Source organism: Camelus ferus, chromosome 3, assembly GCF_009834535.1.
Source record: "Camelus ferus isolate YT-003-E chromosome 3, BCGSAC_Cfer_1.0, whole genome shotgun sequence".
Taxonomy (NCBI): domain Eukaryota; kingdom Metazoa; phylum Chordata; class Mammalia; order Artiodactyla; family Camelidae; genus Camelus; species Camelus ferus.
In genome coordinates this window covers 25,408,415-25,434,920 of record NC_045698.1, presented here as the reverse complement: position 1 = coordinate 25,434,920, position 26,506 = coordinate 25,408,415, and the positions used below count along the sequence as shown (strand labels likewise).

The window sequence follows — 26,506 nt, the reverse complement described above, 5'->3', positions numbered from 1 at the left end:
ACATGAAGAGTTGGTCCCCAGATGAAAACATCAAGGTAGACTGACACTCCCAAACTCTACTTTCACACTTGCCCAGCAATTTAATCCTGAAAGGGAACTGAAAGTGAAATCGAGCTTCCTAAAAGATTGAGTCAAATTTTAAATGTGCTAAAGTAATCCATGGTGAATCATTTTATAACGTATTATTTTTGGAAAACACAATTCTTCTCCATCAGGAAGGCACATCTCCCTCAAGAGCTGGGGAGCGGGGAAAACGAGTATCAGGACATGTATCTTTAAAGCCCTTTTAAGCAATACACGTTTATGAGGCTCCTTCTGCTCCCCCCACGCCAATAAAAACAAAAAGAAGGGATTATATTAGTTCCTTAAGAAGAGTGATTTTTCCCTCTCAAGCTGGGACTAGAAACATTTTGAGAACCATCGATCTGGACTTCACTTTAGGGTATTTTCTCAAAATAAAGTCTGCCTGATCTTTCAACACAGTCAGGGTTTGTTTTCGAACAAATATGTTGGAAAGAAGTTCCTGAGAGAGTTAGGAATATCTTTCTTTTTTATTTTTTAAATTTAATTATCTTTTTAATGGAAGTAGTGGGAACTGAACCCAGGACCTCATGCATGCTAAGCATGTGCTCTACCACTTAAGCTATCCCCTCCCCCGGGATATCTTTCTTTTTAACAGACAACAAGCTGCAAAGAGGCCAGAGCCCTGCCTTCCAAACTTCATCTTGTCAACTAACAGAAGTTAGGATGGTGTTTTTTTCTTGGGGAAGCCTAAAAATAGGAATTTAAACCAACTGTCCATTTTTTCCATTAGAAATAATGAAATTCTCAGAGAATCTTTTACCTTTGAGCCAATCAGATGAATGCATTCAGTTAGGATGGGCTCGTGACTTTTATAATTCAACATACATAAGGAATCTAATACCGGAACTGTGCAGTTAGGACTGTTCATAATATGCAGCAAAAAAACTGTATTTGCGGCGTTTTTGTTTTCATATTTTTTTCTTCTATTGAATTCTTAGTACCTCTTGAACCACAAATCATTAATGCAGTTAAGAGTCAAGAGATCAAATCCTGTACTTTAATCCATTGAGTCTTTTCACAATGTCTGCGGTTGAAAGGAAAAAACAGAGAGAATCGCTCTCTCTAAAGACCAGTCAGGGGGCCTGCTCCCACCTAAGAAGTCCCTTCCCAGCCCCTCCCCTGTGAGGCTGCACTCTTTGAATGTGGATTTTGACTATCTGTACATGTGGGAAGTTGGTATCAGTAGTTCAGTGTCACAAGAAAGACAAGGGATTTATTCTATAAGAACACTGTGATTGTGAACAAAGCCCACTGAAGCCATAAATACCTTCCACAGGTGACCACAGGCTGTAAAAGCCAAACTCCAGCTCACAGAGGAGGAGACTATGAGGTGTGGTACAGAAGGCATTGAGAGGTTGTCCAAAGATCTGATTAACTAGAGGGCAAAAATGGTAGAGATAATTTAAGGGCTGTGTTCCAACTTCTGTCAGTGAAAAAGGTTTGAGACAAGTCTCAAATTTTTCCTGAAAAGTTCCCCAGTTAAATTTCTGAAACCTGAGTTTGTTGCTCAGAGTGGCATAGTTCTGCCTATAGATAAAACAGTCAAACACACAAGTCTTAAAATTTTTCCTTTTGACACTGAGACAGTGCAATCATTAAAAAAAAAAATAGTGGAAAGGTATTTGGCAGAAAAATACAATTTCTTGCACATCTATGCTTGACCCTCAAAAAAAAAAAAAAAAAATAGAGCCAAATGGTAAGTTTAATGCTGATTAACACTTATTTAAAAGAAAATTCTAAGTAATCACTTAAAAATCAGACTAGAATGCTCACTACAAAGTCACAACACCCAGAGCCCATTTTAGCCTCCTGCACATGAAGGTTGGGATAAATCAAAAACAAGAAACAAAAAAGCCATGAAGTTATTGTGATAAATTGAGAGAAAAGAAACTGCTCTCTTTTAAAGTATACTAATTGTTGCAACTCCTGCTTTTTCTCAAAAACTGATTTCAGTTGTAAAAATAAAATAAAATGGATGATTGGAGTCTGGATATTTAAGGAAATAGCCTTTCAGTCAAAATTTGACCCAAATCTGCCTTTTTCTAGTGTTGACAAAGATCTCTTTCCATAAAAGAATCATGGATTCTATCTTAACTTTTATAGGTACTCTGTGGTGTAACTAGACCAGTGGGGAGATTGGCAGGAATAATGCGCTAAAGTAAAATTGATTAAATTTCTTTAATGCATTATTTTATTTTGTTTTCACTTTTTAAAATTACATTTTTGTTTTTTTGGGGGGGAGTAATTATGTTATGTTTGTTATGTTATGTTATTTATTTAACGGAGGTACTGGGGATTGAACCCCGGACCTCGTGCCTGCCAAGCATGGGCTCCACCACTGAGCTGCCCTCCCCTGCCCCTACATTTTTTTTCCGAACTTTTTTTTTTTTTGTTGGAGGAGGAGGTAGATTTTTTAAATCATTTTTTAATGGAGCTACTGGGAATTGAACCCAGTGTGCAAGCTAGGTACACACTCTACCACTGAGCTATAGCCTCCCCTCCTCTTTAATACATTTGATCTTTCTCCCTCTTTGTCTTTTCTGAGCAAAGTTTGGAATCATTCTGAATGCCAAAAGAAATAGTCTACTTAGCAAAAGATATATTTGAATTTGAGTGTATCGAGATTGAATGTCAAAAATGAACATTTATTTGGAAGGATTAAGTATTCTTTGTTCCAGAGAAATTCATGGCAGCTAATTTTGCCTTTTGTGTATTGAAAATAATTATTTTATTCAAATCCTTTTAATAAATTGCATTATGACTGGCACGTGGCTGAAAATAGGAATTGGTTACCAGTGAGTGTTAGTTGAGTACTCACAGGACTCAAAGTATTAAGCAGAAAATGGTCAAATTAGATTCTTACTTGAAACTGCAAAAAGAAGGACTGCATATTTCAAATAGAGTAATTAAAGAAGACAAGTAAAAACCTAAAAGTTAGTTATGCAGAATCGTGAAGATTTCTCTGCCTCTCTTGGGTGTCAGCATGAGGTGGTCAAAGTCTAATGCCATTACAACTCTCACAAATACGTATTTCATAATGATATGCTGTCATACGGAACCTATATTTTATTAGAATGGATACATTTTGGCTAGTGACACCAGGACCGTGGACAGAAATGATTTCAACGAGAAGCATCCCATGGGACCAATTCGACCCCTGACCCTTACATCCTAATAGCACAAGGAATACGGGTGGATGTAATTTACTCTTAAATTCCTGCCCACGCCTCTGCTTCCTTCACATAGCACATCTATACTTTACCCAGGCAGGAATTTTCTTGCACCTCCAAATTTGCAAGGAATATTTTTTTTCTCAAAAATATTCTTTGAGCATTATTTCTGAGTATTCCTGAAATAGAAACACTAAAATAGGAAGTTTTCAAAGACTGAGGAACCACTAGGAATTTTCTCCTTAAAGAGACCACAAATATGATACCACAAATTGTTTTCCTTCTAATATCCCACTCCCATTTCCCAGCAGGGAGGTTAAATTGTCATTGTCAACATGCACAGAGTTGCACAGCACCGTGCCAGGGTGGTACCTATGGGGGAGCATGACTGCAAAGCTTAATCAGAGCGGAGACGCGCTGTCTCCCTTCATGCAGCTTGCACTTGGGGAGGACACTCTGGCCCAGAGCCACCCAAAGCAAATCACAGGGCTGGCGGATTAAAGCGGACACACATACCAGAGTGTGGTTTGTCCAACCACGGGGGGCAGACATGACTGAACAATGCTTAACATTTAGATTTCCAAAAAGCTTGGGGTATTTTGTTTATTTTTTGAGGGTTTTAATCTTATGCCCCTTGTGTGGCTTTCGACACAGAAAAGGATAATCTGAAACAGCAAAACAAACAGAGGAAACCAATTGTTAGGGGGAAAAAAGCCAGCCTTTGTTATCAAGGATAGTCCATGTAATACTCTATCAGCGTTCTTTAAACTTCCAGACTTCCCTTGGTCAGAGCAATAATCCATCCTGTCTCTGGCAGCAGCACCAGTGCCGCCATCCTTGACACCAACTTCAAAAGACCCAACCATCTTTAGTTTTCCCTCAACAATGTAGTTGTGTTTCTTTAAAGAGTGGTCAGTGGCTTAAATTTCCCTTACAGCAAAAAGTCTTGGGGGTGTACTTTAATGTACACAGAGGAATGACTTGTAATTAGCCTGTAAATTACTTACTATGTCTGTAAGAGGATGTCACCATCAATGCAAGAAGTTGCTTGGGCTATTAACCTTATTCAGGTGTAAAAATTAGCAGTAATCAGTATCACAACGAACAAGCTCATCAAGCAGAAGTAAAACTCACTGCTGGGAATTCAAGAAATGAGATGGAAGCTGAATGAAACAATCCCCAAATTACTGAGAATGGTCAGCTGGCGAGCTGCACTGTCTTACTAATGGGCAAAAGGCAGTAGAAGTCATTCGTCAAAGACATAGCTCAAGATTCGGATTTGAGTGCTTTAAAAAGGGGAATGTCCTAAAAGAATGGAATTTCAGGGGCTCTTCCTGAATGACCCGAGTGCAGATCACCTAAGGAAGCAAATGCTTTCTTTCTGAGTTGAAAATAAGTGACTCAGAATCTTAGATCATAATGAAAAGAATTATAATGAATATGTAATTCAATGGTACTGTGAAAGATCTGAACAGAACTTCAAAAATGGGTGCCATTCTGTAAATTAAGATGTACCAGGCCACTGAAGGAGCCTGTAAAACCCACTTCAAACTAGTCAGGTTTGTATCAGCACTCCAGGCTTAGCATCTACATTCCTTGGAGGAAATTCGAGTATGTAATCCAGAGGTCCTCTTGCTTCAGTCTGTCTCTTCCCCCACCCCCACCCTCACCCCAACCACCTCTTCAGGGCAACCACAGGGGCCGCTGAGGAATGTCTCAATTTGGAGAGATTTTCTGATCACTGCCCTCAAGACTTAACATTCTGGATAACCCAAGCATCTGTGCTACACATTTCCAAAAGTAAAATGCAGGCACGGAGAGAAAGCTATCTGACACAAGCAGTGTTATGATGTCCTTCGAAAGCTATGTGTAAAACCCCAAGCTGTGGTAGAGTAGATTAATAAGGAAGCAAGCATTGAGAATGCCCCTTTCCAAAGAACTGACATTAAAATGTTTCACCTATCTTATTTTTAAAATGCTTAACTGTGTTAAAGATTATATAACATGAAATTTACCATCTTAAGCATTTTTAAATGTACAGTTCAGTAATGTTAAGTATTTTAAGCCTTTCTAAAAATTAAGCTGATTTTACCTCACTGTAATAAGAAATTAATGCATTATATTTTAATGTATGAAGTTATGGTTAAGTCTACATACATTTTAAAGGATTTCAATAATTATTTAAGTATAACCAAAGACTTAATATTTGAATGTTACCTTTTTTGAAATGTAAAGTGCGCAATTACAATAGCCAGACACATATCTTATGACCTCAAAAGTTTTAGCTTAAACATACATCTTTTACAGGTAAAAGCAAAAAAAAAAAAAAAAAAAAAAAAAAAAAGACATAAGTGTTGACGAGAATGTGGAGAAATTAGAACCCTCGTACACTGCTGATGGGGATGTGAAATAGTCCAGCTACTTTGGAAATCAGTCTGGCAGTTCTTGAAAAGGTTAAACAGAGTTACCATATGACCCAGCAATTCCATTTCAATGTATACACCCAAGAGAAATGAAAAAACACGTCACTGAAAGTTCATAGCAGTGTTATCCATAAGAGCACCCTCGCACACTGTCAAAAAACTCGAATGTCCACCCACTAATGAACAGAGGAATAAAACATGATATGTCCATACAATGACTCTGTGAATACACTAAAAGCCACTGAATTATACACTTAATATGAATAAATTGTATGCATGTGAATTATATTTCAATAAAGCTGTTAAAAATAAATGCCATCTTAAAACTGGGATAAACCAAAGTCAACCAATATCAAGAAGTAATTTTAGGAACACCATATAAATAAAAGAACCCTTCTTTCTATCGTAAAATAGATTTCTATTGTTCCAAGGAACAAGGGGAGGTTAGTGGTGGAGGGCAAGGTTTGGCAACAAGGATGTTTTTAGCAGTTGAAAGTCTGATAGGCATTTGCTATATATATATCTTTCACATACTGGAAAATGTGCTTATGTGATGTATACAGTGCTTTTCAGGCACTTGACCTCCCTTGGTAGTTGTTAAGTTAGTGTTCAGATGTTTATTTAATGGGAACTATAGTGATGTCAGCCATGTTCCCACAGAACATCTGTTTTCTGCTACAATCAAGTAATGATGCCATTGCCCAATTCCGAGGTTAAAAAAAATGAATAAATTAAAGTCAATAGACTGAATTCTCTCAATTTAAAGACTTTTAATTATACGTTTTTCTTTAGCGTTTCTTGCCTCTATTCATGTGAATGACAGCAGAAAAGGGGCTTAAAAACTATGAAATATTATACCTAAATGTTAGAAAATTTGAAATTGTCATCATGCTTAGATTTAATAGCTTATCCTGTTTATGGAAATATGCTCATAATTTTGTTCTGGCATTGCCTAAGAGCCATATTTTCTCATAGTACATGTGTTCCTATGTCATACAGAATTCAGTATGTAAACATTTTTTTTTTGCGGGGGGAGGTAATTAGGTTTATTTCTTTTTAGAAAAGGTACTGGGGATGCAACCCAGGACCTCGTGCAAGCTAAGCATGCGCTCTGCCCCTTCAGCTATACCCTCCCCCCAATATGTAAACATTTTCAATGTAGCCATAAAATGTTAGGCATTTCTAGTGTGTTATTCTTTTAAATGTTTAAGAAAGAGCTACTACATTAATGTCTGGCTCTAAGACTAACTTTGGGGTCCATGCCAAAGGAATGCTTTCAGATGTCATTAAACATGGGTCCCAAGATAAGACTACCAAATTCTATCCTAAAATTTAAAAATACAGCAAGATTCTAGTATAGAAGCTACTATACTATACAATGTTTGTTTTTCTCTTAAATAATTAGTGTTTAGGTAAGACATGCTGATATTAAGGATTTTATGGTATGTACATTACAATTTAGGAAAATATCATGATATCCTTTTGGAAAAGTTAGCTTTATTTGAAACTACAGCTTGGAGCACAAACCCCTTTGAGAACAATGCATTCAAATGACAGCTTAACTAGAAACGATCTCGTTGGGAAGCCTTAGAGTACAGAAACAAGTTCAGGAAAAGTTGTAAATTAAAGAGTTACCAACAGTAGAGGCACCATCAGACTGCAGTACTTTTCACAGTTGGAAGGACTTTGGAAAAAAACATACATACAAAGCTATGCACACATGTACACACACTCATATTGTGCTATAATGAAAAACTGTCCCCAGATTTCACCGCATCCATATTTTATTACACTGTCTCCTACTAAAGACATATGTCCTGGCTGTCTGACAGTTGTGGTAATTAATACAAAGCACCGGTAGAGAAGATTGTACCATAAGTGGAAAGAAAGTAAAGAGCTTGGTTGGCAACACTTTTAAGTGACTGACAGCTCTTGGTGTGTATGGATGGGTGTGTGTGTGTGTGTGTGTGTGTGTGTATAGTAAGACATTAAAGAAACATGAAACAGGTTAAAATCATGTCAAAATATTGTGCCTGTCTTCTGTGTTCTTTGCTTTTAGAAGCATAATGAAATACTGGTATTTGCTTCAAAATAATCCAGTGGTGTGAAGGAGTGTAGGCGGGGAAGGGGATCCAGGGTCATTATAGATGAGACAAGATTGCATGTGTGTGTTTGTGTGTGTGTGTGTGTTTTCTCCTAACAGTAGTGACAACTCCTTGTAATATGAATGTCATTTCAACAGGCTGGATCTAAGAGGCCCACAACCATTTTGCCATCTTCCTCTTCTTGTGGAACCCTTTCTAAATGATTAGCCAAGAGCTTCTTCTGTCTTATTTGCTTGCCGCCAACATCACAGGGCTCAGGCACTGGCCACCCTTAATCCAGTGCCCTGTGAGAGGAAACCCCCTTAGTAAATTAGGGGAAGTTTCTTCTCCCTGAGGAAGAACACTGTTTAAAAAAGTAAATATAAAGATGGCAAAACCTATTTCCCCATATGAGGAAATGGACATCTGAAAGCAGTGTTAACTGGTAATGTAGATGTTGATGGGTTAGCAAACCGAGTGCAGTCACAGGTGGTGCACCGGCTTCCAGCCTGCGGATCTGGGATTATTGCAAAGATCTTCCCCATGAAGAAGCTAAAAAGTTGTTTATCTTGCCTGGAGAAATGAATTGGCACAAGCATAAGACTTGGGAACCTAGATTCTACCCATATTCAAAATTGGCTGGATCATTCTGGCAGATCTATCTGTCCTTCAGCAGAGAATACCACTGATCCAAAGCCTTCCTTCTGCTCATCAAGACCTACTAACCATGGAAAAGAAGGAAGATGAGGTACTGTCCTCTGAAGACATACAATCCATGACATCGTCACAGAAAGCCTTGTCTGGCAGTAAAATCTTTCTCTCTCTCTCTTTTTCCTGTTGGTAGAAAGTCTAGCATCATACAGAAGTCTTTTATAATGGAATACATGTTCCCCATCATTCCCAAGGTGAATGGTTCTCCCAACAACAGTCCATTCAAATCAAAGTCAATAGACTGGGTGACTGTATACATCCTTAAGTACAAATCTCCAGTAAGAATTCATCAGAATTCATCATCGCTCTGCTGAAACCCATTATCATATCAACAGAAGAAAAGCATCTCTTTCCAACACCTCCCACAGAGCTTTGAAAGAAATCAACAAATTGGTAATAACACAGGGAAAAAAATTTTTTTTTAGAGAGTAATTTAATTTTAAAGGAAGCTTTAATCGTTTCTTTTTAGGTTTTTTCAGGAAACTTTCAAAAATGTCTTACAAACCAGAATTGATCAAAACCACAGGCTACCTTGAAGCTGTTGAAATTCACAGATAAGAATTCCCAACTCACAGAGGCTCAAGCCTTCTAGAAAGTTAAATCTCACACAAAGCCTTGAGCCTGGGGCTTCGGATCTTTCAAGAACTGCTCCATGTTTACCACAAAAATTTTTCCACAAACATTCAATTCTGAGGGGTTAGGTGAGCACAGGCTGAACCATTCTGAGCCAGAAGTTTGTTGCAGCCGATACAACGGCTGACCCAATCCCAGCTGATGTTAACAGAGGGTCTGGTCCTGGTGACTGTCCCTATCTGGTCATGTGACACCTGGAGCACTAGGGTCAGTTCTGAGAACACAGTGGGGTGTAGGGAAGGGCAGCCAGGTCAGTGAAGGGCCTAGAAGGGTTGGGTACATGAGAAGAATTGGGACAGAAATTCTAGGCTGTGCTCAGGTGCGCCCTCCTGAAACCATCTGAAGACCCATCATCCTTTATTGCTCCATAAGGCACAATTAGGACCACTGGTGGGTAGACCTCACAGGAGACAACTTCAGCTCAACATCTAAGAATGAAACTTCCAGGCCACAGTGATGGCCTTCCAGGGGTGCTGGAGGGGGTTCCCGCTCTGGGTGCCAGGTTGCACACAGTATTACCTCTACTGGCCTTCTAGCTCGGGGATCCTCAGGTCTCTGGGCTCCCCTCCTGAAAGCTGAGTGGCTCTGCTCTGAAAGGGAAAGTTTCTGTGGCTGAAACTCTGTCAGGTGCTTCTCCTCTCTGGCTTCCCATCTGTGAGGCCACTTTCTCCAAGGTTGCTTTTGTTGGAAACCTCATGGGGCCCCACCTCTGGCCCTTACCTCATTTAAGGGTGAGTCAAGTGTGAGGAAAACAACAAAAAACGCTGCTTCTTCCCTGCTAATAGAGTTGTTTCCTGACTAGGGAGCCTGAAAACTGGAGACTCAGGAAGGGGGATGGCCTGTTACTCATTCCCTACTTTGTCCCCCACTGGGCTTTTCCTCCCTGGGTCACTGATCCTCTGTGACATTACAATCACAAATCTATCTCCCAACCAGACTTTGAACTCCTTGAGGTCATGGGCCTTATCTTCCTCATTTGGTATCCTCAGGTCCTAGGAAAAGTGGCTGGTATGTAAAAAAAAAAAAAAACTCAACAGATGCTTATTGAAGAAAGTTGTCCGCAATGGAAAGATGGACATTTTCTGTGACGGCTAGACTTAAATGATTTTGTTCTTATTTTACTAAAACCCAAATCCACTAAAAAGAAATCAACAAAAAGCATTCCATTACCCAAATTTCCTTTCTACACAATGCAAAGAAGCCAGGTGATCTCTCTAGCCCGCAGGTGGGTCTTCCCATTATCTCCGGCAAGCTCCCTCTCGGATGGACATTATTTAGCCTCCCTTCCCATGTGTGGAAACAGATCTAGAGAGAAAATCAACCAAGGCCAGCCCGTTGGCTTTAGATGAGCTGGGCTGAAGCTTCTTTCTGGTTGGCTTGTTTCCAGGCCACCATGAAGTGTGTTCGCGTGTTGAGACAGAGACTCAGTTTGATTAGCCAGAGAGGCTCTGCTCACAGCGTGGAAGCAGCGTGTAGAATTTGCTGCCGCGTGGATTCCAGGGTGCCACACACTGGAGCTGAGTTTCTCAGGAAAGACCGGGCGGTTGTATAACCAATGATAATATTTAGAATTAAATATGCAGCTGTGATAAGGTAATCACATCTCATGCTGCAGGGCAGAAACCAATCCCTTCCAGTGGAGAGGAAGGAATTCTCCCTGGCCCCCATGTTCCTTGATTAACTTCATGGTTTCTTTAATTTAGCCTTAATAGGAAAGTGATTGCTGCACGGATCATAGACAAATGAGACCCATGGAATCTGGAGGCTTAGTTACCTGCCCCTGAACTGAAGCTCTTCTTGTTCTAGAATTTTCTTTTTCTATGGTGTAGACCACCAGGACAGCTCTTACTGCTAATAGGTACCATTAATTGAGCACACACTGTGTGCAACACGTAAAGTCTCTGAGCAGCCACATGACATAGGTACGGACACTATTTTCACCTTCATTTTACAGGGAACAAAATGCAGGAAGGACCAAAGAAACCCCTCCCCACCCGAGATACTTTTTTTCTTCTTCTATGAAATGTACATGCGAGGGCAAAGGGGAGAAATCTACAGTCCCTTTTCTTGTGCATAATGCCTGGAATATTTTAAGAAGGCCTCAGCTATACACCAGGGCCATGGCAATGAGTAGTTCAAAATACTAAATTTTTCTTAAATGCTTTTGGCTTTCATCTTTGCAAGCCCTTAACAAACTCTTCACATGTCCAAGAATTAAGAATTGTCTAGCTCATTTTTTTGCCCTCTGGTGTTAAATAAGATGACAAAACTTTAGCTCATTCTTACTGTAACTGTCATGTCTCTGAAGCTTAGGGTCATACTATGAGTTATAACATTGTCTTCTCTACTTTTATTTTCTCTGGTAAGAGAGCCCTTGCTGGTGAGTGTAGCTTGTTGGCTTCAACTATAGTCAAGTCCCACATCCCACTGAATTCATTGCCCTATAGATTGGAAGGAGGCTGCCTAAGAAGTATGACATGTCACAGAGCTTGCCACATAGAGGAGGGGTTATAGGCAGGTGGGTGGGTTTTTTTTCCCTGTTTAAAAAATATTGTTTCATTTTGGCTACAAAAAATAGTCATTAGAGTTTTCTAAGGATGAATGGGTTCCAAAGATCTTTTGTCTTTGGAGATGTTTAGGCAGAAGCTGGACAATGACTTGGAAGGGATACTGCAGGGACAGTTGGACTAGATCAGGGTTCCCCCAGATGGGGTAAATTCAGTGGTATTTGTTTATTCTGGTGGTACAGAAACCCCCTCCATAATTAATATTATATCACATAATAAGAAAATCTTTCCTTTCAATTCGCTTTTAATTCCCTGTATCACAGGAAAGACAAAGTCTTATTTTGGTACTAATTTGCAACCTCCACGCACACACATTTTTTTTTTTTTTAACAATGAGAGTCAGGTCTCAGGCTCTCAGAACCTTTGGACCTCAACAGTATCAATTCAGAATTTCATTATATTGTAAATTACCTTCCTCAAAAGAAAAATAAAAGGAAATTTCCATTTTCTGTAATGATTTGAGGCGCTGGCTTAAAGACCATCTTAAGTAAATGAGAGTAGACGTGGTACACATATTACTTTGGGATGGAGATGCTATGAGTCGAAAAATCAGACTTGGGATCATGTTCTTAAATCAATCAAACATCTTCTTTCTGAATACAGAGGACCAGCCTTACTTCCTTACACTAGTTGGAACTGGAATTTGCTTATGTATGTTGTGTGATTTAAGGGATGTGGGGAACCCCCCCAACATATCTCTCAGGGACTATATCTTTCTGTTCACGTGTCCCTGTTCCTAGCTTGATATTTGACATGGAGCTCAAAAAATAGCTGTTAGTGAATGAAACGAACTAGTGTTAAAAGAGAAATTTTATCCATTTTATAATCCCACCTCCAGCGTGCCCGCCACTGGCCCAGACCCTGCTCTGCCTTTACTCTTCCTGTGGGCCCCCCCCCCACTTTCACTTACAAAATGCCCACCTCCACAGGGGCTGTCAGAAATGACGCTTACATTTCCCCCTTCTAGAAAACTGCAGACACAAAAAGTTTCCTTTCGAGGTAAGAGATTGAAGCGGAATGCACACTTAGAGTAAGGAGAAAGCACTAGTTTCCTGAAAAGATTCTGAAAGAGGAGGTGATCGCTATGTCTACACAGAACGACCTGAAATGGAATTTAATTATTACGTCGTGGATTTAATCAGGGTAAATCATTCAATCCAACTCATATTTCTGGCATGATGTATCTAGTTTGACCACCTATCTTGACCAAATCAACAGAAATTGGCGCCAACCCCCTGTTTTATTGTGTAGTATGCTGGCACAGATGTATTCTTCTTATTCAAAACAAATAGGTACTTGAGTACAAATCTAGCCATTAGGCTTTTTCGCAGCTTCCCTCTGGCAGCTTCTGGAATGCTAGTACACACCAAGGATGTTTGGAAAGATTAAAATTTCAAATTTGGGAGGTGAACATGGCTTCCAGGGGCTGCAGAACCATAATTTACCAACAGGGATGTTTTAAGTATGAAAAACTAACTTAAATTTCTCAGACTTTAAAAACGATGAAATGTACAGAATCTTCTAAAACAAACCATCAAATGCAAACAATGCAATAATTTCATGCATAGCAGTTTGTCTGCACAGACCCTGGGATTTTTGAACTTGGAGCGTTGCGGTCTTGTGTTCCTGACACAGGCAGAAAAGGACAGCACAACTGTGACCACAACATGGTTATACACAGAAGATGGAGAGGTTTTCCACCAACTGTTAGCAGACAATGAATGTGGTGTTCAGTAGCTGATTCCACCTAGAGTTAAGCTTTGGCATGGAACTGCCAACAGTGGAATACGCAACACAGGAAACCCAGCAGTAGCCCGATGGCTGCACAAGTTTATCAGTGCATTTCTTAGTGTTAATAGCACCGACACTGAATCCTGAGTTCCAATATTGGTAGCCCAAAGGGTTGGACTGAGCCTACAGATGTGCTTAGCTTGGCTTGCTCTATTCTTGTTCTGTTAATGATACCAACATTTAAAAATCTAGAGGTTCTTAGACATTTCTGGATTTCTGGATTCTCTTGAGAAATTGGGAGGCGTGCCCCTTGTTGGCACATGGCAACAATGGGCTGGAGCTGGTAGTTTTCAGGTCCCTATTGCCTCCTTGCCTCCCTTTGTCTACATTATTCTGCAGCAAGTCACTTTCCATTATCATCACACTTGTCCCTGTTACTTCTCTTGTCAAAGAAAAATATTTCTCTGTATTCATGATTCTGTTATGTAGGAAAACAAAAAGGGCAGCTTCATATATATACATGTCACCTGCTTGGCCACTGGGTGAAAACTGGTTTGCTTTTCCATTCTCAAATAGAAGACCCTGACTTTGTTCTCTCCCTAGGCAACACATTCTCCAATCACATCTCCCAGCACACACAGGGATCCTCCAGAGGTGTGTGTAATTTACAGAATTCCCTCCACCCCCTCATCCTGCTTTGGTTTAGAATCATGATACTTAAAACCCTGAAGGAAATTCTCATTGAATCTATCATTCATTGCAATTGATCATAAGGATCTAAATTACCATGCAGTTTGGAAGGTATTCCTTTGAGACTAACACCTTAAAAAGATCTTTCGCAAACTAAATTAAGCCCCTTGTCTTAACAGTCCTGGAAAAGAGCGGAGACTCCTTTAATGGTCCCAGTGGCAGCCTTCCCAACTTCAATTAGGTTACATTTTAAAAGTTCATTTTACACTGGTTCTTTGCAGCTTATAATTCCTTTTTCTTTAACACCAATATTATAAATATTGATAATTTCTCCAAGGTTTACCCACAAATTTCTTTTTAACCACACAGAGGGATTGCATTATAGTGGGTTTTTTTTTCCCTGAAAAATTACTCAGTGAAAACTCTTTTTCCTTCAGTAAAGTTGATCTATTAAGTACTAAGAAAATATGAGGAAATTCCACTTCAAAGTCACTGTTAACTAGGACTGCTACTAAGGGAAGTAATATTTTCTCTAATTGTACCGAATGAAGGCTTTGCTCCCATAAAGGGTAACAAGGTGGGTTTTTCAGCACAATTATCTGAAAGCAGAAACCTCTGTACACTGGTCTCACCCTTGAAGAGATAGTATAAAGGAATCCAGGACCCCTCTGTTTGCATCCAGGAAACCTGTAGGCACTCAGTTCAGACTCCAGCCGGTAGAGATGGTGGAAAGGGAGCCTCTGCTCCACTAAATAAAATGGCACATGAGAGTTCTATCCTCTAAGTGCTTACTGCCCGGGGTGGAAAGGGAGCCTCTGCTCCACTAAATAAAATGGCAGATGAGAGTTCTATCCTCTAAGTGCTTACTGCCCGGACTTGTCTCCCAGAACAATGGCAGTGCCTGGATTATGAGGATGTGCCCTTATGTCAGCATTAATCTAGCTTCTGTGATAAGAATCGTGGCTGCTATGATTACCTCTGATCAGCAATGGGCCAGGCCAGTTTCAAAAACAAGCGCCCCCAAATCACCCTGTCTACCTGGTTGTCTTATTGTGGGCAATTCATCCTCCAATGGGAGCTTTCTGTACATGCAATCACTTGTCTAAACACCTGGACAAGTAGAAGCCAGCAGAGATCTGCAAGGCATCGAAAAAAACAAAAACTAACATAGTTTCTATCCAAGAAATGGCCAACCTTCCAAGGCATGTGGTAGTTAGAATCTTGCCCCAAGACTTTTGAGTTGTTCTATGAAGTTCTTATTATAGAGATCTTGAAAGGATATTATAAATATCCTTGAGAACTCCCTGGGAGGGGAAAAGATGCTCAGAGCCAACTCACAGAAGGATCTGCCTAAGGGTGGACGGTAAGCCAAGGAGGGAAAAGAAAACAGGGCCAGTAATACCTGAGTTCTGGGCTTTAGCTACAAACCTAGAAACCATCCTGCTGGGGCAGTGGCTACGGATATTCCTTCTCCAAGTCAGAGATGTGCTGTGGGGAAAGAGAAGAGTGGGCAGGAAGGAATGTACAGCAACATTCTTCTAAAACTTCTTGGCTCTGTCTGTATTCACCAATCGCATGTACCAAAACTCTTCAACCACGTCCCATGCAGGAGTAAATCGCTCTCTCTCTGTCATAGAAAATAAGACTCCTAGCCTGCAAAGCTTCCACGCCTTGAAAATCCAAGCGTCAACTGACAAAACATCTGGCTGGGGAAATCGCCCACCCCCTCCCCATTCTCCCACCAGCGTAAAAGGCAACGGGGGTGGGGGACAATGGAGAAGGGAATGAAATCATGCGGGTTCACCAGGAAAAGATACAGTGTTGGTGGCAGCAGAGTTGGTGAGTGTGTTGTGGGCATTACCTCTTGATGAGGCTTCCAAGAAGGCTCCCGCTCAAGTCGTGGTGGCTCTGAGAACAAGCATTCTTGCATCAATAGCTAATAGGCTGTCCAACCAGATGTTATCTGGGTGGGATAAGAGGGTGAGAAAACAGACCTGTTGTACGCTGTTGTCAACTACATCGCTGTGGTCAGAGGAGACTGGTTGTGTAGTGTTTAGCAGGGCGCCTCTTTCGTAGCGAGGCGGACCAGATTACGTGGCTGTTTCAATCCGTTTCCTCTTGTGATTGGTAAAATACGAGAGTTATAATCATTCATGCATTACTAAAGCCTCCTTTCCATCATTTCGAAGGGACTTTTATTTTCTAGAACAGAGCATGCATCCAGCAGAAACCTAAAGCATTCGTTTTTTTCTAAGCGATCTTTTGCGATAAGCACACTTGAAAAACAAAAACAAAACAAAACTGCATATGGTACCTGTGACGAGACTGGAGATGATAAGTGGTAACACCAACATCTGTAACATCCTCATCAGAAGCTCCCCAGGAAAGGAGAAGTACTTGACTTCCCGGTAACTCATTTTGTACGGTCGGAGGGTAAATCCAAGGATTGTACCTGAAAGAAGAGAAAAAGAAGAAAAACTGAGTCTTTTTTGAAACTGAAGTAACAGTCCTAGAGAAATAAGCAAGTATTTGGCTGGTGATCACTTCTGTCTGACAAGAGCAAATTTAGTTAAGCATCAAATATTTGTGCTGCTTGGGAGCAAGGGGTATGCTTATCTTCTCAGTCGTAGTCTGGAAAGGTCTGGCTGAATCCAGGGCTTCAAGTAGAACTTACAGAAAAAAAAACGTTCCTGATCATAGCAAGTAAAAAATTCCTTTGTCTAACTTGAATGCAGTGGAACCAATTTTGACATGGCTCAATACAGAGTTACGAAGATTGGGGCATAAGTTGGAAACAAAAATCATGTATCCATGAACAAAGCAATATATAGGGAAAAAATAAAACCTTATGTTGAAATTCTTTTGTAACAACAGATGTTAGAACTCCTAGTGCAGCCACTTACAAAGGGTGAAAAGGGGTGGTGTAATTTTATTTTTCCAATTGAAAAAACTCTTCTTGTTCACATTATTAATTCGTTTTCATCATCTCCCTGTCTGCACACCACACTTTCTGTCTACATGGTCATGATATTGCCTTGGCAACTGAATTGTACAGACTTGCTAGTTGCTGGCAAGAGAAGACTCCAAAATTAACAGAGAGTTTTTTTTCCCCATAAAACTTAAGGGAAAATAGGGGAAAGAGAGAGCAATTTTCCCCTTAATTTGATTCTGCTCCTGGAACTTTAAAAAATAGTTTTAAATCGTAATTTTATACATAAACCAAATTATGCATGATGCCTTTTGAAATGTTTGGTAATTAATGAATGTATTGAATAAATTTACTCCCTTTCCCTAATCAACTTTCCTTGCCCTCCAAATTTGCTTATTCCATTATCGTAAATATTTTCAAAAACTTTGCCTTGCTGTTACTAAAACATGTGAGTTATAGAGAAGTGCTGAGTTGTCTAGAAGCTAGAGGTTAGGAAAGGGGAGAGAATACTGTGCAGACACAAATTTTTCCAAAGGAAGCAAGCAGTCCTTTAAGGACATTGAACCATCCTAACTTATGAAATGGAACACAAAGTTCATTTCAATCGTCACTGCAATTCCAGTTTCAAGTCTTGGGTCCCAGCAACATGAAGTATCCATTCTTTGATTACATACCATTATATTCCAATAGAGCTGAATCTATTTAACTAGAAAATCCAGCTGACCCTGTTTACAGGACCTTCAGAAAAAATGTATTGCTTTTTCCCAATGTAACAGTAATATATTCGGGAGAGAAAAGTTGATTTGGAAAATGTAGAAAAGTGGAGGCAAAAGTCTTTTATATTGGTTTTTAAATAGCAAATAGCTAATGCTGACTGAGCTCTTACTATTTGCCAGGCATTATTGTTAGTGCTTTACTTGTATTAGTATATTTAATCCTCACAAAAACCCTAGGATGTAGGTATTATTTTACCACCAATATGCTGACAGAAATCTAATCGTAGTGAATTTAAAACTTGCGCGATTCCAATAGCTCTTCCATATCAAAGTCAAATAGCTACTCAAGTGGCAGAGCTGGGATTGAAACCCAGGATGTTTGGACTCAATCTCACATTCTTGACTACCTTTCACACTTCCTGCCTCTTCAGTAGAGCAAAGACACAATTTTAGTGCTTTTGAGAGTTTCTTTCTAGAATGTTCCCAAACAGAGTTAAATATACAGAAATCACACGGGCTATACTTTTCCATATATGGTCACAATAAAGAGCTTTTTAAGCCTCATGATATCAGATCCAATGATTGTATCAAAATTTACTCTGTATCTTTTTTTGAACACTAAGCTGTTTAGCATTTTTTACTTTTATGAATAACACCATAATGAATATATGAAGGATATTTTTTACCTAGGGATATTTGGTTTTGTGTAGTTTAGAGAAAGGGAACCAGTGCATTAAAGAATCTGACTACCAGGTAGTGGGAAGAGAGAAATAGGTGAGGGAGATTGAGTGGTATAAACTTTCGGTTACAAAATAAATGAGTCATGGGTATGAAATGTACAATGTGGGGAGCATAGGCATAATTATGTAATATCTTTGTAGCATGACATGGTAACTAGACTTATCATGAGGATCATTTTGAAATGTATAGAAATATTGAATCACCATGTTTTATACCAGGCACTACCATAGTGTTTGTTGTAGGTCAATAATACTTCAAAAGCAAACTCATAGAAAAAGAGATCAGAATTATGGTTGTTGGAGTTGGGATGTGGGAGGAGGGGGAATTGGATGAAGGCAGTCAAAAGGTACACACTTCCAGTTACATGATAAGTAAGTACTAGGGTATAAGGTACAGCATGATAAATACAATTAACACTGCTGTACATTATATATGAAAGTTGTTAAGGGAGTGAATCTTAAGAGTTCTCATCACAAGGAAAACAATTTTTTTTTTCTATTTCTTTAATCTGTAAGATGATGGATGTTCACTAAACTTATTGTGATGGTCATTCTGTGATGTATGTTAAGTCAAATCATGCTGGACCCCTTACATTTACACAGTGATGTATGTCAATTATATCTAATAAAACTGGAAGGAAAAGAAAAATAAAGCATATTACTGCCTCAATCCATGCTGTCAAATTGCCTTCCCAATGGGTTGGCCAACAGTTTAATGTCCCATTCGTGAATGAGAAGGCTTTATTTCCTATCTCTAGGAGCAGAATATTATCCAAAAAATTATTAAAAGAAGCAAAGTTTGTGAATGAGATGAGTAAATAATATGTATGTTTCTTTTTGTTCTTGTTTGAATTTATTTAACATCTAATGATATTGACCATTTTTCCTAATTGCATTTTCTCTAATCATTTACTAAATCCTAATAGTTAAAAGTTTGCATATGTGTGTATATATTTCATATAGATTCTTTAAATAAAGATAATTACCCTTTGCCTATACTTAAAATAATATTTGCTATAACATTTTTCTAATTTGCTTGCCATACATTATCACTTAAAATGTACAGGTGTTCTGCATTTTATAAAAGTAATGTCTACACATCTTCTTTATTAGATGATTTCTTCAAGAGTTGTAAACTTTAATTCCCTTCACCCTCTCATGTTTGATAAATCTTTATTACATTTTTGCTTTTTTGATAGTTTGCTTGGTTTTAAAATATTGAATCTTTAATCTTCCTGGAACTCAGTTTGGGGTGAGGCATTTAATTTCAATTTTCAGCATGCATTATTCAACACAGCAGTATTAACAGCACACAGGAATTATATCTGGTTCTTTCCTGCGTGTTCATATAAAGGTCAAGTCACATTAAAATAAGTGCATCTCCTTATAATGTGTGTAAGTAAACAAATAAATATTTATACAGTTTACTTTCAATCAAATATATTTTTATTGGAGTTGATTATACTTCCTGGCTTTTATTTAACTGCATTTAAACATTGGTTACTCAATTATAACAAAAAATATGGACAGTAAACACAAGAAACTCATTTTGGTCTTTTGGAATTTGACCATACCAAGTTCATAGGAATTTTAGATACCCTTCAAATAACAATTTCAGAGCAGGCTTGGTTTTACAAGTTCATTCCTAAGTTGATTGTCTTTAGAAATGTATTTACTCACATACAACAATATTTCTAAGGGTGAGTATGCCCCTGGCTAGTCCAGAAATACCTATTTAAGTTATAATTTAGAACAAATTGGCAGAATAGCTGCTCTACCAACACAGGTTCTAGGGGCAAGAGACAAGCCACTGTAGACAAAGGAAGGGATTATTCTTTCTAATACTGGGTACATTGGATCCTATTTTCCAAAGTTGAACCTTTGCCAATACTGACTGTACTACCCTCTTACAACCACATCAGCTGTCCCCAGCCTCTTTCTCTCCTTGAGTTCTCCATGTACCTTCTCTTCCCTTCCCCCATGAAACCCCACATTTATTTGGTGCAACCAATTTTCATCTAGGTGTTAGGAGGGGAAGCAAGTCAGCTCAGTGAATGAATTTTGGGCAATATGTGAATGACGATGCCTCTTAACTCTCCAATACGCTAAACAGATGTCTAACAGGGCAACAGAAAGAAGTCAAGGAGGCAAAATCTCAAGAAGTGGTGGTATTTTTCATCTGTCTCTTTCCAGTCAACAAGCTAGCCTTGCTGGGAGGTGTAGTCCTGGCATCAGCTACTCTAGAATATCCCTGCTTCCTTGCCCTCTCCAACATGGAAGCCCCATTTTTGAAAAGCTCTTATTTACAGTAGTAACAGCAGAAAGGTGATATCATTTATTTATAAGGGATAGCATTAGGTCACATGCTTTGAATAGAGGAGTTGCGTAGAGTGATAGCACACTGCAAGTACACTTTGAATCAGTTTTGTCCCTGACTATGCTTTCGTCTGTTTACTACCTCTGGATTTACTAAGTAAGCTATTTCTCTTCTCGGGAAAGAGATTATGTTGGGGGAAGTCAATGTTTATTGAGCTCTTACTATGTGTTAATGGTGAGGTGATCCTCATCACAGCTTTATGAGATGGGCATTATCATATTTATTTTAAAGATGCTCAGAAGTTAGTTAACTTGCTCAAGGTTACAAAGCAAGTGGTTGACCTGGGGGATTCTAAACAAAAGCCAGTTCTCTTTCTACTACACTTTAATGTCTCTCAAACACAAACATACCCTATAGCCTGGCCTTGGGTCTTCAGCATTTCTGGCCTACTACATTGTAGAAGCACTTGGGTACTAATCTTGGACCTGCTAGAGATGTCCCAGAGGCACCCAGCACATCTTGGAACTTTCCACAGGTCCTCTTACTTTTGAGGATCTCACAGTACGGTTATTAGTATCAAGTCACTGTTTAAAACAGTAACACCAAATCCCTTTTTATGGAATGATTTAACTAAACTTACTTAGAACTTATTAAAGTAGCCTGCCTTTTCTCTCCACTGAGTACATTTTAATCCTTGGTAACTGTCAGCAACAAGGGTGGGAAAGGCATTAGATGAAAACATGCTTCAGGTTCCCATGCTTAACGACAACATCTAGCAGTCCTGAGCACAGGCAAGACACCAGGTTCTCACAAGCACAGATGCCATGGAGGCCAGGACTGCTGTTACCCATGTCACAGATGAGGAAGCAGCCACTGAGAACGTAGGTTTCTGACCAGAATCACAAAGCTGTACAAGCTGGGGCCACAGTCAACACAGACCCGGGTCAAGCTCTTCACAGAGCCAGCTGGGTGACCGAGGTGGACTTCACACCCAGCCTGTCCGGCTCCAGGGCCCAGACCTCCACCCACTCTGTTGTACTCACGGCTTCTAGGTAGTCACAGTACTAATTTCAAGAGCCTGTTAGTATACAATATTTTATCTACCTTTTCATTCTATTTTGAATTACGTTAACTAAATGCAGAGCTTAAGCTGAAGAAGGATTTTTGTGGATTTTACTTAATGAAGTCAACAGCTACCTTTTTTCAATTCATTTGTTGAATGAATAGACAAAAGACATTTTTAATGAAAACGAATATATGTATGTATATACATGACTGGGACATTGTGCTGTACATCAGAAATTGACACATTGTAATTGACTGTACTTCAATAAGAAAATAAAAATAAAAAATAGAATGTAAAAAACTAAACAGATAAATCTAATTACCTTCCCCTGCTGCAAAAAATAAATTAATAATAATATGTAGTATTCAGAATTTGCATTAAAAAACAAGACATTTTTTTTCTTCAGCTTTCTGCTGGGGCAGGCAGCGTTAGAGGTGAAGCCAGTATGGTAAGGTCAGTTATCAGCATCAAATCAAGAGGAAATGCTCTGAATGCGAAGACTGATTTTTGGGGTAAGCAGTTCAGGTTTCTGATTACAGAGCCCAGCAATGAAAAGGGCCTCCCTCACAGCCTCATGCAGACTTCTCAGAGCCCCCTCCACGATGCCCTTAAGACCACTTAGAGGGAGAGGGGTGGGGGGAGGCCTGCATCCCTTTGGTCAAGCAGCTCACTGCCTCTGCAGAGCTGAGTCCCATTAGTGGGCACTTAACGTAAGCACATTGATTGATATTCCGAGAACTAATGGCCACCAGACCTTCAGTGCAGAAGAAAAGATCCTTTAGTATTGATTACTCTGCACCAGACCTTCAGTGCAGAAGAAAAGATCCTTTAGTATTGATTACTCTGCAAAAATAACAATAAAAACCAGAATAACTTCCTAACAGGATTTGTTAGAGGTGAAGCAAACTGCAAAGTTGGCATCTTGGTGACATCAGATAATACATAGAAGTCACGAGCAATATCAGGATTGCTGTCTCGGCCAATGGTCTTTTTTATTAATTTATTTTTTAGTGTCTTTTAAATTTTTTTAATTTTTATTTTATTTTTTATTGAAGTATCATCAGTTTACAATGTTGTGTCAGTCTCTGGTGCAACAGCATGTTTCTGTACATAAAACAGATAGACAACAAGCTTACACTGTATAGCATCGGCCAACAGTCTTACAGCATTCCTGTTGTAGCACGTTAACCAGATTTCTAGAATCTAGGAAGTATCTTCACAAAAATATCTACGGTGATCAAAATTAACTGTGCTGGTTGAATGATATGAACAAAGATACATGTTTACTTAAATACTTTCTCTTTCCTAACGTGGAAAGCTCAAATAGGAAGACCTTCAGGGGTTCACTGTTTCCCCTGGGGATTCTATACAACAAAAACTTCTTTGGAAGATTAAATATCACTTTATCTTCTAAACTAAGGCACAATGTGCACACTGTAGCCTCAGAAAGAGCACCTCACTGGCTTGCTTTTGAAAGCCAAACACACACAGGTTAAAAGCTAAAGACCTGTTTTAAGAATTTGATCCATATCTAATTTGAAAAAACTATTGAAAATATTAAGAAGCTTATGAATAAAAGAAAAAGGTACAATCTGAAGTAAAATTTAGGCCGAATCACTCAATTTAACTTTTGCTGGATGCTGGCGTTTACAATAGTAAAATTTTACTAAGGTCCCTGCTTTACCTGCATCGTCTGTCATGAACAGATTGGTAGACCAAAGCCTTCTAGAATTATTACTCACACTGCAGAATTCTCCAGAAAAAGGGATGATGCCCAACAGCTCAGATGTCAAAGGAGAATTTAAAAATAGTAGTGGCCTTGGTCTTGAAAGACCTCACATTCTAAGGCCAACCATAAGGAAACTACCAAATGCCAACCAGCTCTTCTAGCATTTACACGGCAAACCAGTCAAAGCGCATTCAAACTCCTGCCCAGAAACAGCATGGCCTGTAGATCTTTAGCCAGAAAGGAGGCCAGGCTGTCTACCTGTATGCAAGATGTCTCAAGGATACAACAGTATCACATATTTTTGTTGACAGTGCACCACTGACTTTATGTGACAAGATACTACTGTTTCCCCGCTAGCAGCTTTTCATTTTTGTAGCAAAGAAACAAACACACAGTGGGGAGGGTGTAGCTTAAGTGGTAGAGCACATGCTTTGCATGCACAAGGTCCTGGGTTCAATCCCCAGTACCTCCTCTAAAAATATAAATAAATAGACCTAATTACCTCCATACCTCAGACCAAAATAAGTAAATAAAAATATTTATTTAAAAAAAGAAACAAACACACAAACAAAAAAGCTAGCACTGCTTTCCCTCAAGGTTACAACAGTCTAACGCATGATGGAACATCACAGGAGTGGCGTCACCTTTGTCACATTCTACTGGTTAAGAGCAAGGTCACAGTTCCCACCCGCACCAAGTGAGCTGCATAGGATGGGTAGGAGTTTGTCTGACCTGCAAAGTCCTTCCCTGAACAGAGCAATCGCTTAGCTCTCCAGGGAATCTGATTCCCTACTGCACTCTGTGAACACAGGTGCCTACCCTTAGAAACAGCCCCTTTCTTCCAAACTGATTTCTCTTATGATTTGGGAAACTGGTTCTTGACTAAACTATGGTTTCTAGATTCACAAACTAAGAGTGATAGCTCTCGATCCCTAATTCTCTGACAAGACTGGGTTTTTTTTTTTCAGTATGCAGGAAAGCAGGTATGATGCTGTAGACAGATCATGGACTTGAGAGTCAGAGATGAGGATTCTGGGCCTGATGCTGCCAGTAAATTATGTTAGTAGATACTTTATTTAAATGACTTCATAGCAAAACTACAGAACTTAATATCACCATCCTATAGACAAGGAGACTAAGCCCCAGAAAAAATAAGCCATTTGACTAAGATGACATGGTCAGTAAGTGATGTTGGCAAAATGCAGTGCAAACTTAGATCTACCTATTTTCACAGCTCACATCTTCAAATCAAATCCTTGCCTCCCCCCTCCTTTTTTTTAATCTGAAAAATGAGAGACATAGATCAGAAAGGCAGTATCTAAGATCTTCTTGAAGTTTAATATTCTCAGCTAAATGTTCTGAGTTTAAAAGAACATGTAAACCAAAAGCATTATAAATCTTAGGTGCTTTATATGAATTCATCCTGTTTCTTCTAACGAATCCTAAAGTCCTTGATAATACCTATGAAAGCTTGTAATAAGTCATAAAATGCTTTATCAGCGTGGCCCTTGTGGTTTTAATGGCAGGTACTCAATGAATAATTATCTGAGAGATCGAACCAAAGTTTCTATTTCAGAACTTGGCTAGATCGTGGCCCACTTTGGAGATGTCGTAGGCCTTTCTCATGCCAGCCTGCTGAAGTGACTAGAATAAAGTTCCATAGCCTGTTTTTATAAAGAGGGCAAGGGCATAATGGCAAATTTACCTGCCTAAGAGGTCTTTTGGCCCCTGGTCTTTTGTTCAGCCCAAACTTCCAGGCATTTCCTGATGAGGAGCTATTCTGCGTTTGAGGCAAACCTTGCAACCCTCCCCCACTCCTGTTCCCACATCCTTCAGAGATTTGGGCCCTGGCTTGGCTCATTCTTTTGTCCTTTGGTATTTCCTGTTGCTGGAGGTGGGAAATACCTGTTCCAGCCTTGCTCCACCAGCGGTGCCCAGATAATTAGCCCTGGGTGACTGAAGATCGAGCAGGGTGCTGATGCAGACTCCCCTCCGCGTGGTGGGCAACACCGAGAGACGACTGTATCAGAAGAACCCCAGAGTTCTGAAAAGCCTGGTGCTTTCTTCTTAAAATGGTAATCTAATTGATAAATAATCATGCAGGCTTTTTACATGTCCAATCCATTGTCATTTAAAGCATCTTCTATTTTATTTATTTATTTTTAGTTAATTTATAATGTTGTGTTAGTTTCTGGTGTACAGCATAGTGATTCAGTTGTATATATATATTTCTTTTTACTTTAGAAATATTAACTAAAAACACCAGAATCTGTTGCCTTCCCTTCTGGATATATATATATATATATATATATATATATATATATATATATAAATTTATTATATATTAATTATTTATTATATATAATATATTATTTAAACAATAAAATATATTTTTATATATATAATATATTATATATATATAGCTGTGAGTGAGCAGGAAACGAAACATTTTAAATTTTCCAGGCTCCCTCTGTGCAAACTGTGTCATTCACTTGCTAGCCACACAAACTGCAAAGTCCACTCATCTTTACCTGTGGCAGTAGCAGTACTGGGGCAAACTCTCTTTTAAATCTCACAGTTTGGGAGAGTAAATTGCTACAACCTCTATGGGATACAAATTAGTGGTAATAATCAAAATCATGAAAATATATACCCATAGTCTCATCAATTTCACTTCTAGGGATGTATCCCACAGATATGTCTTACCAGGGTGAAATAACTTTTATCCAAGATTATTCACTATGCCCATTTGAAAAATGGTATCGAAGGACTGGAAACAGGTTGTTGGAAACAGGTTGTCGTCCATCAGTTGGGAAATGCTTAAATAAATTATAGTACCCCCATACAATGCATCCCCAAGAGAAAATGAGCAGGCTCTTCATGTGCCAGGAAGGAACGATAAACTCCAGGAATATT

General features: G+C 39.1%; 1 protein-coding gene across 2 annotated transcripts in view; it reads right to left on the bottom strand.

The window, feature by feature from the left end:
• SLC1A3 (solute carrier family 1 member 3) overlaps positions 1 to 26,506 on the bottom strand; it is a 74,928-nt gene that overhangs the window by 37,342 nt on the left and 11,080 nt on the right. Inside the window, exon 3 of one of the 2 annotated variants that reach the window (XM_006185135.3) lies at positions 16,408 to 16,545. In XM_006185135.3, the coding sequence (XP_006185197.1) occupies positions 16,408 to 16,545 (138 nt within the window). Of the gene's footprint in view, positions 1 to 15,954; positions 16,057 to 16,407; positions 16,546 to 26,506 lie in introns of those variants that run through there. The other variant, XM_032471109.1, reaches the window with a different exon arrangement.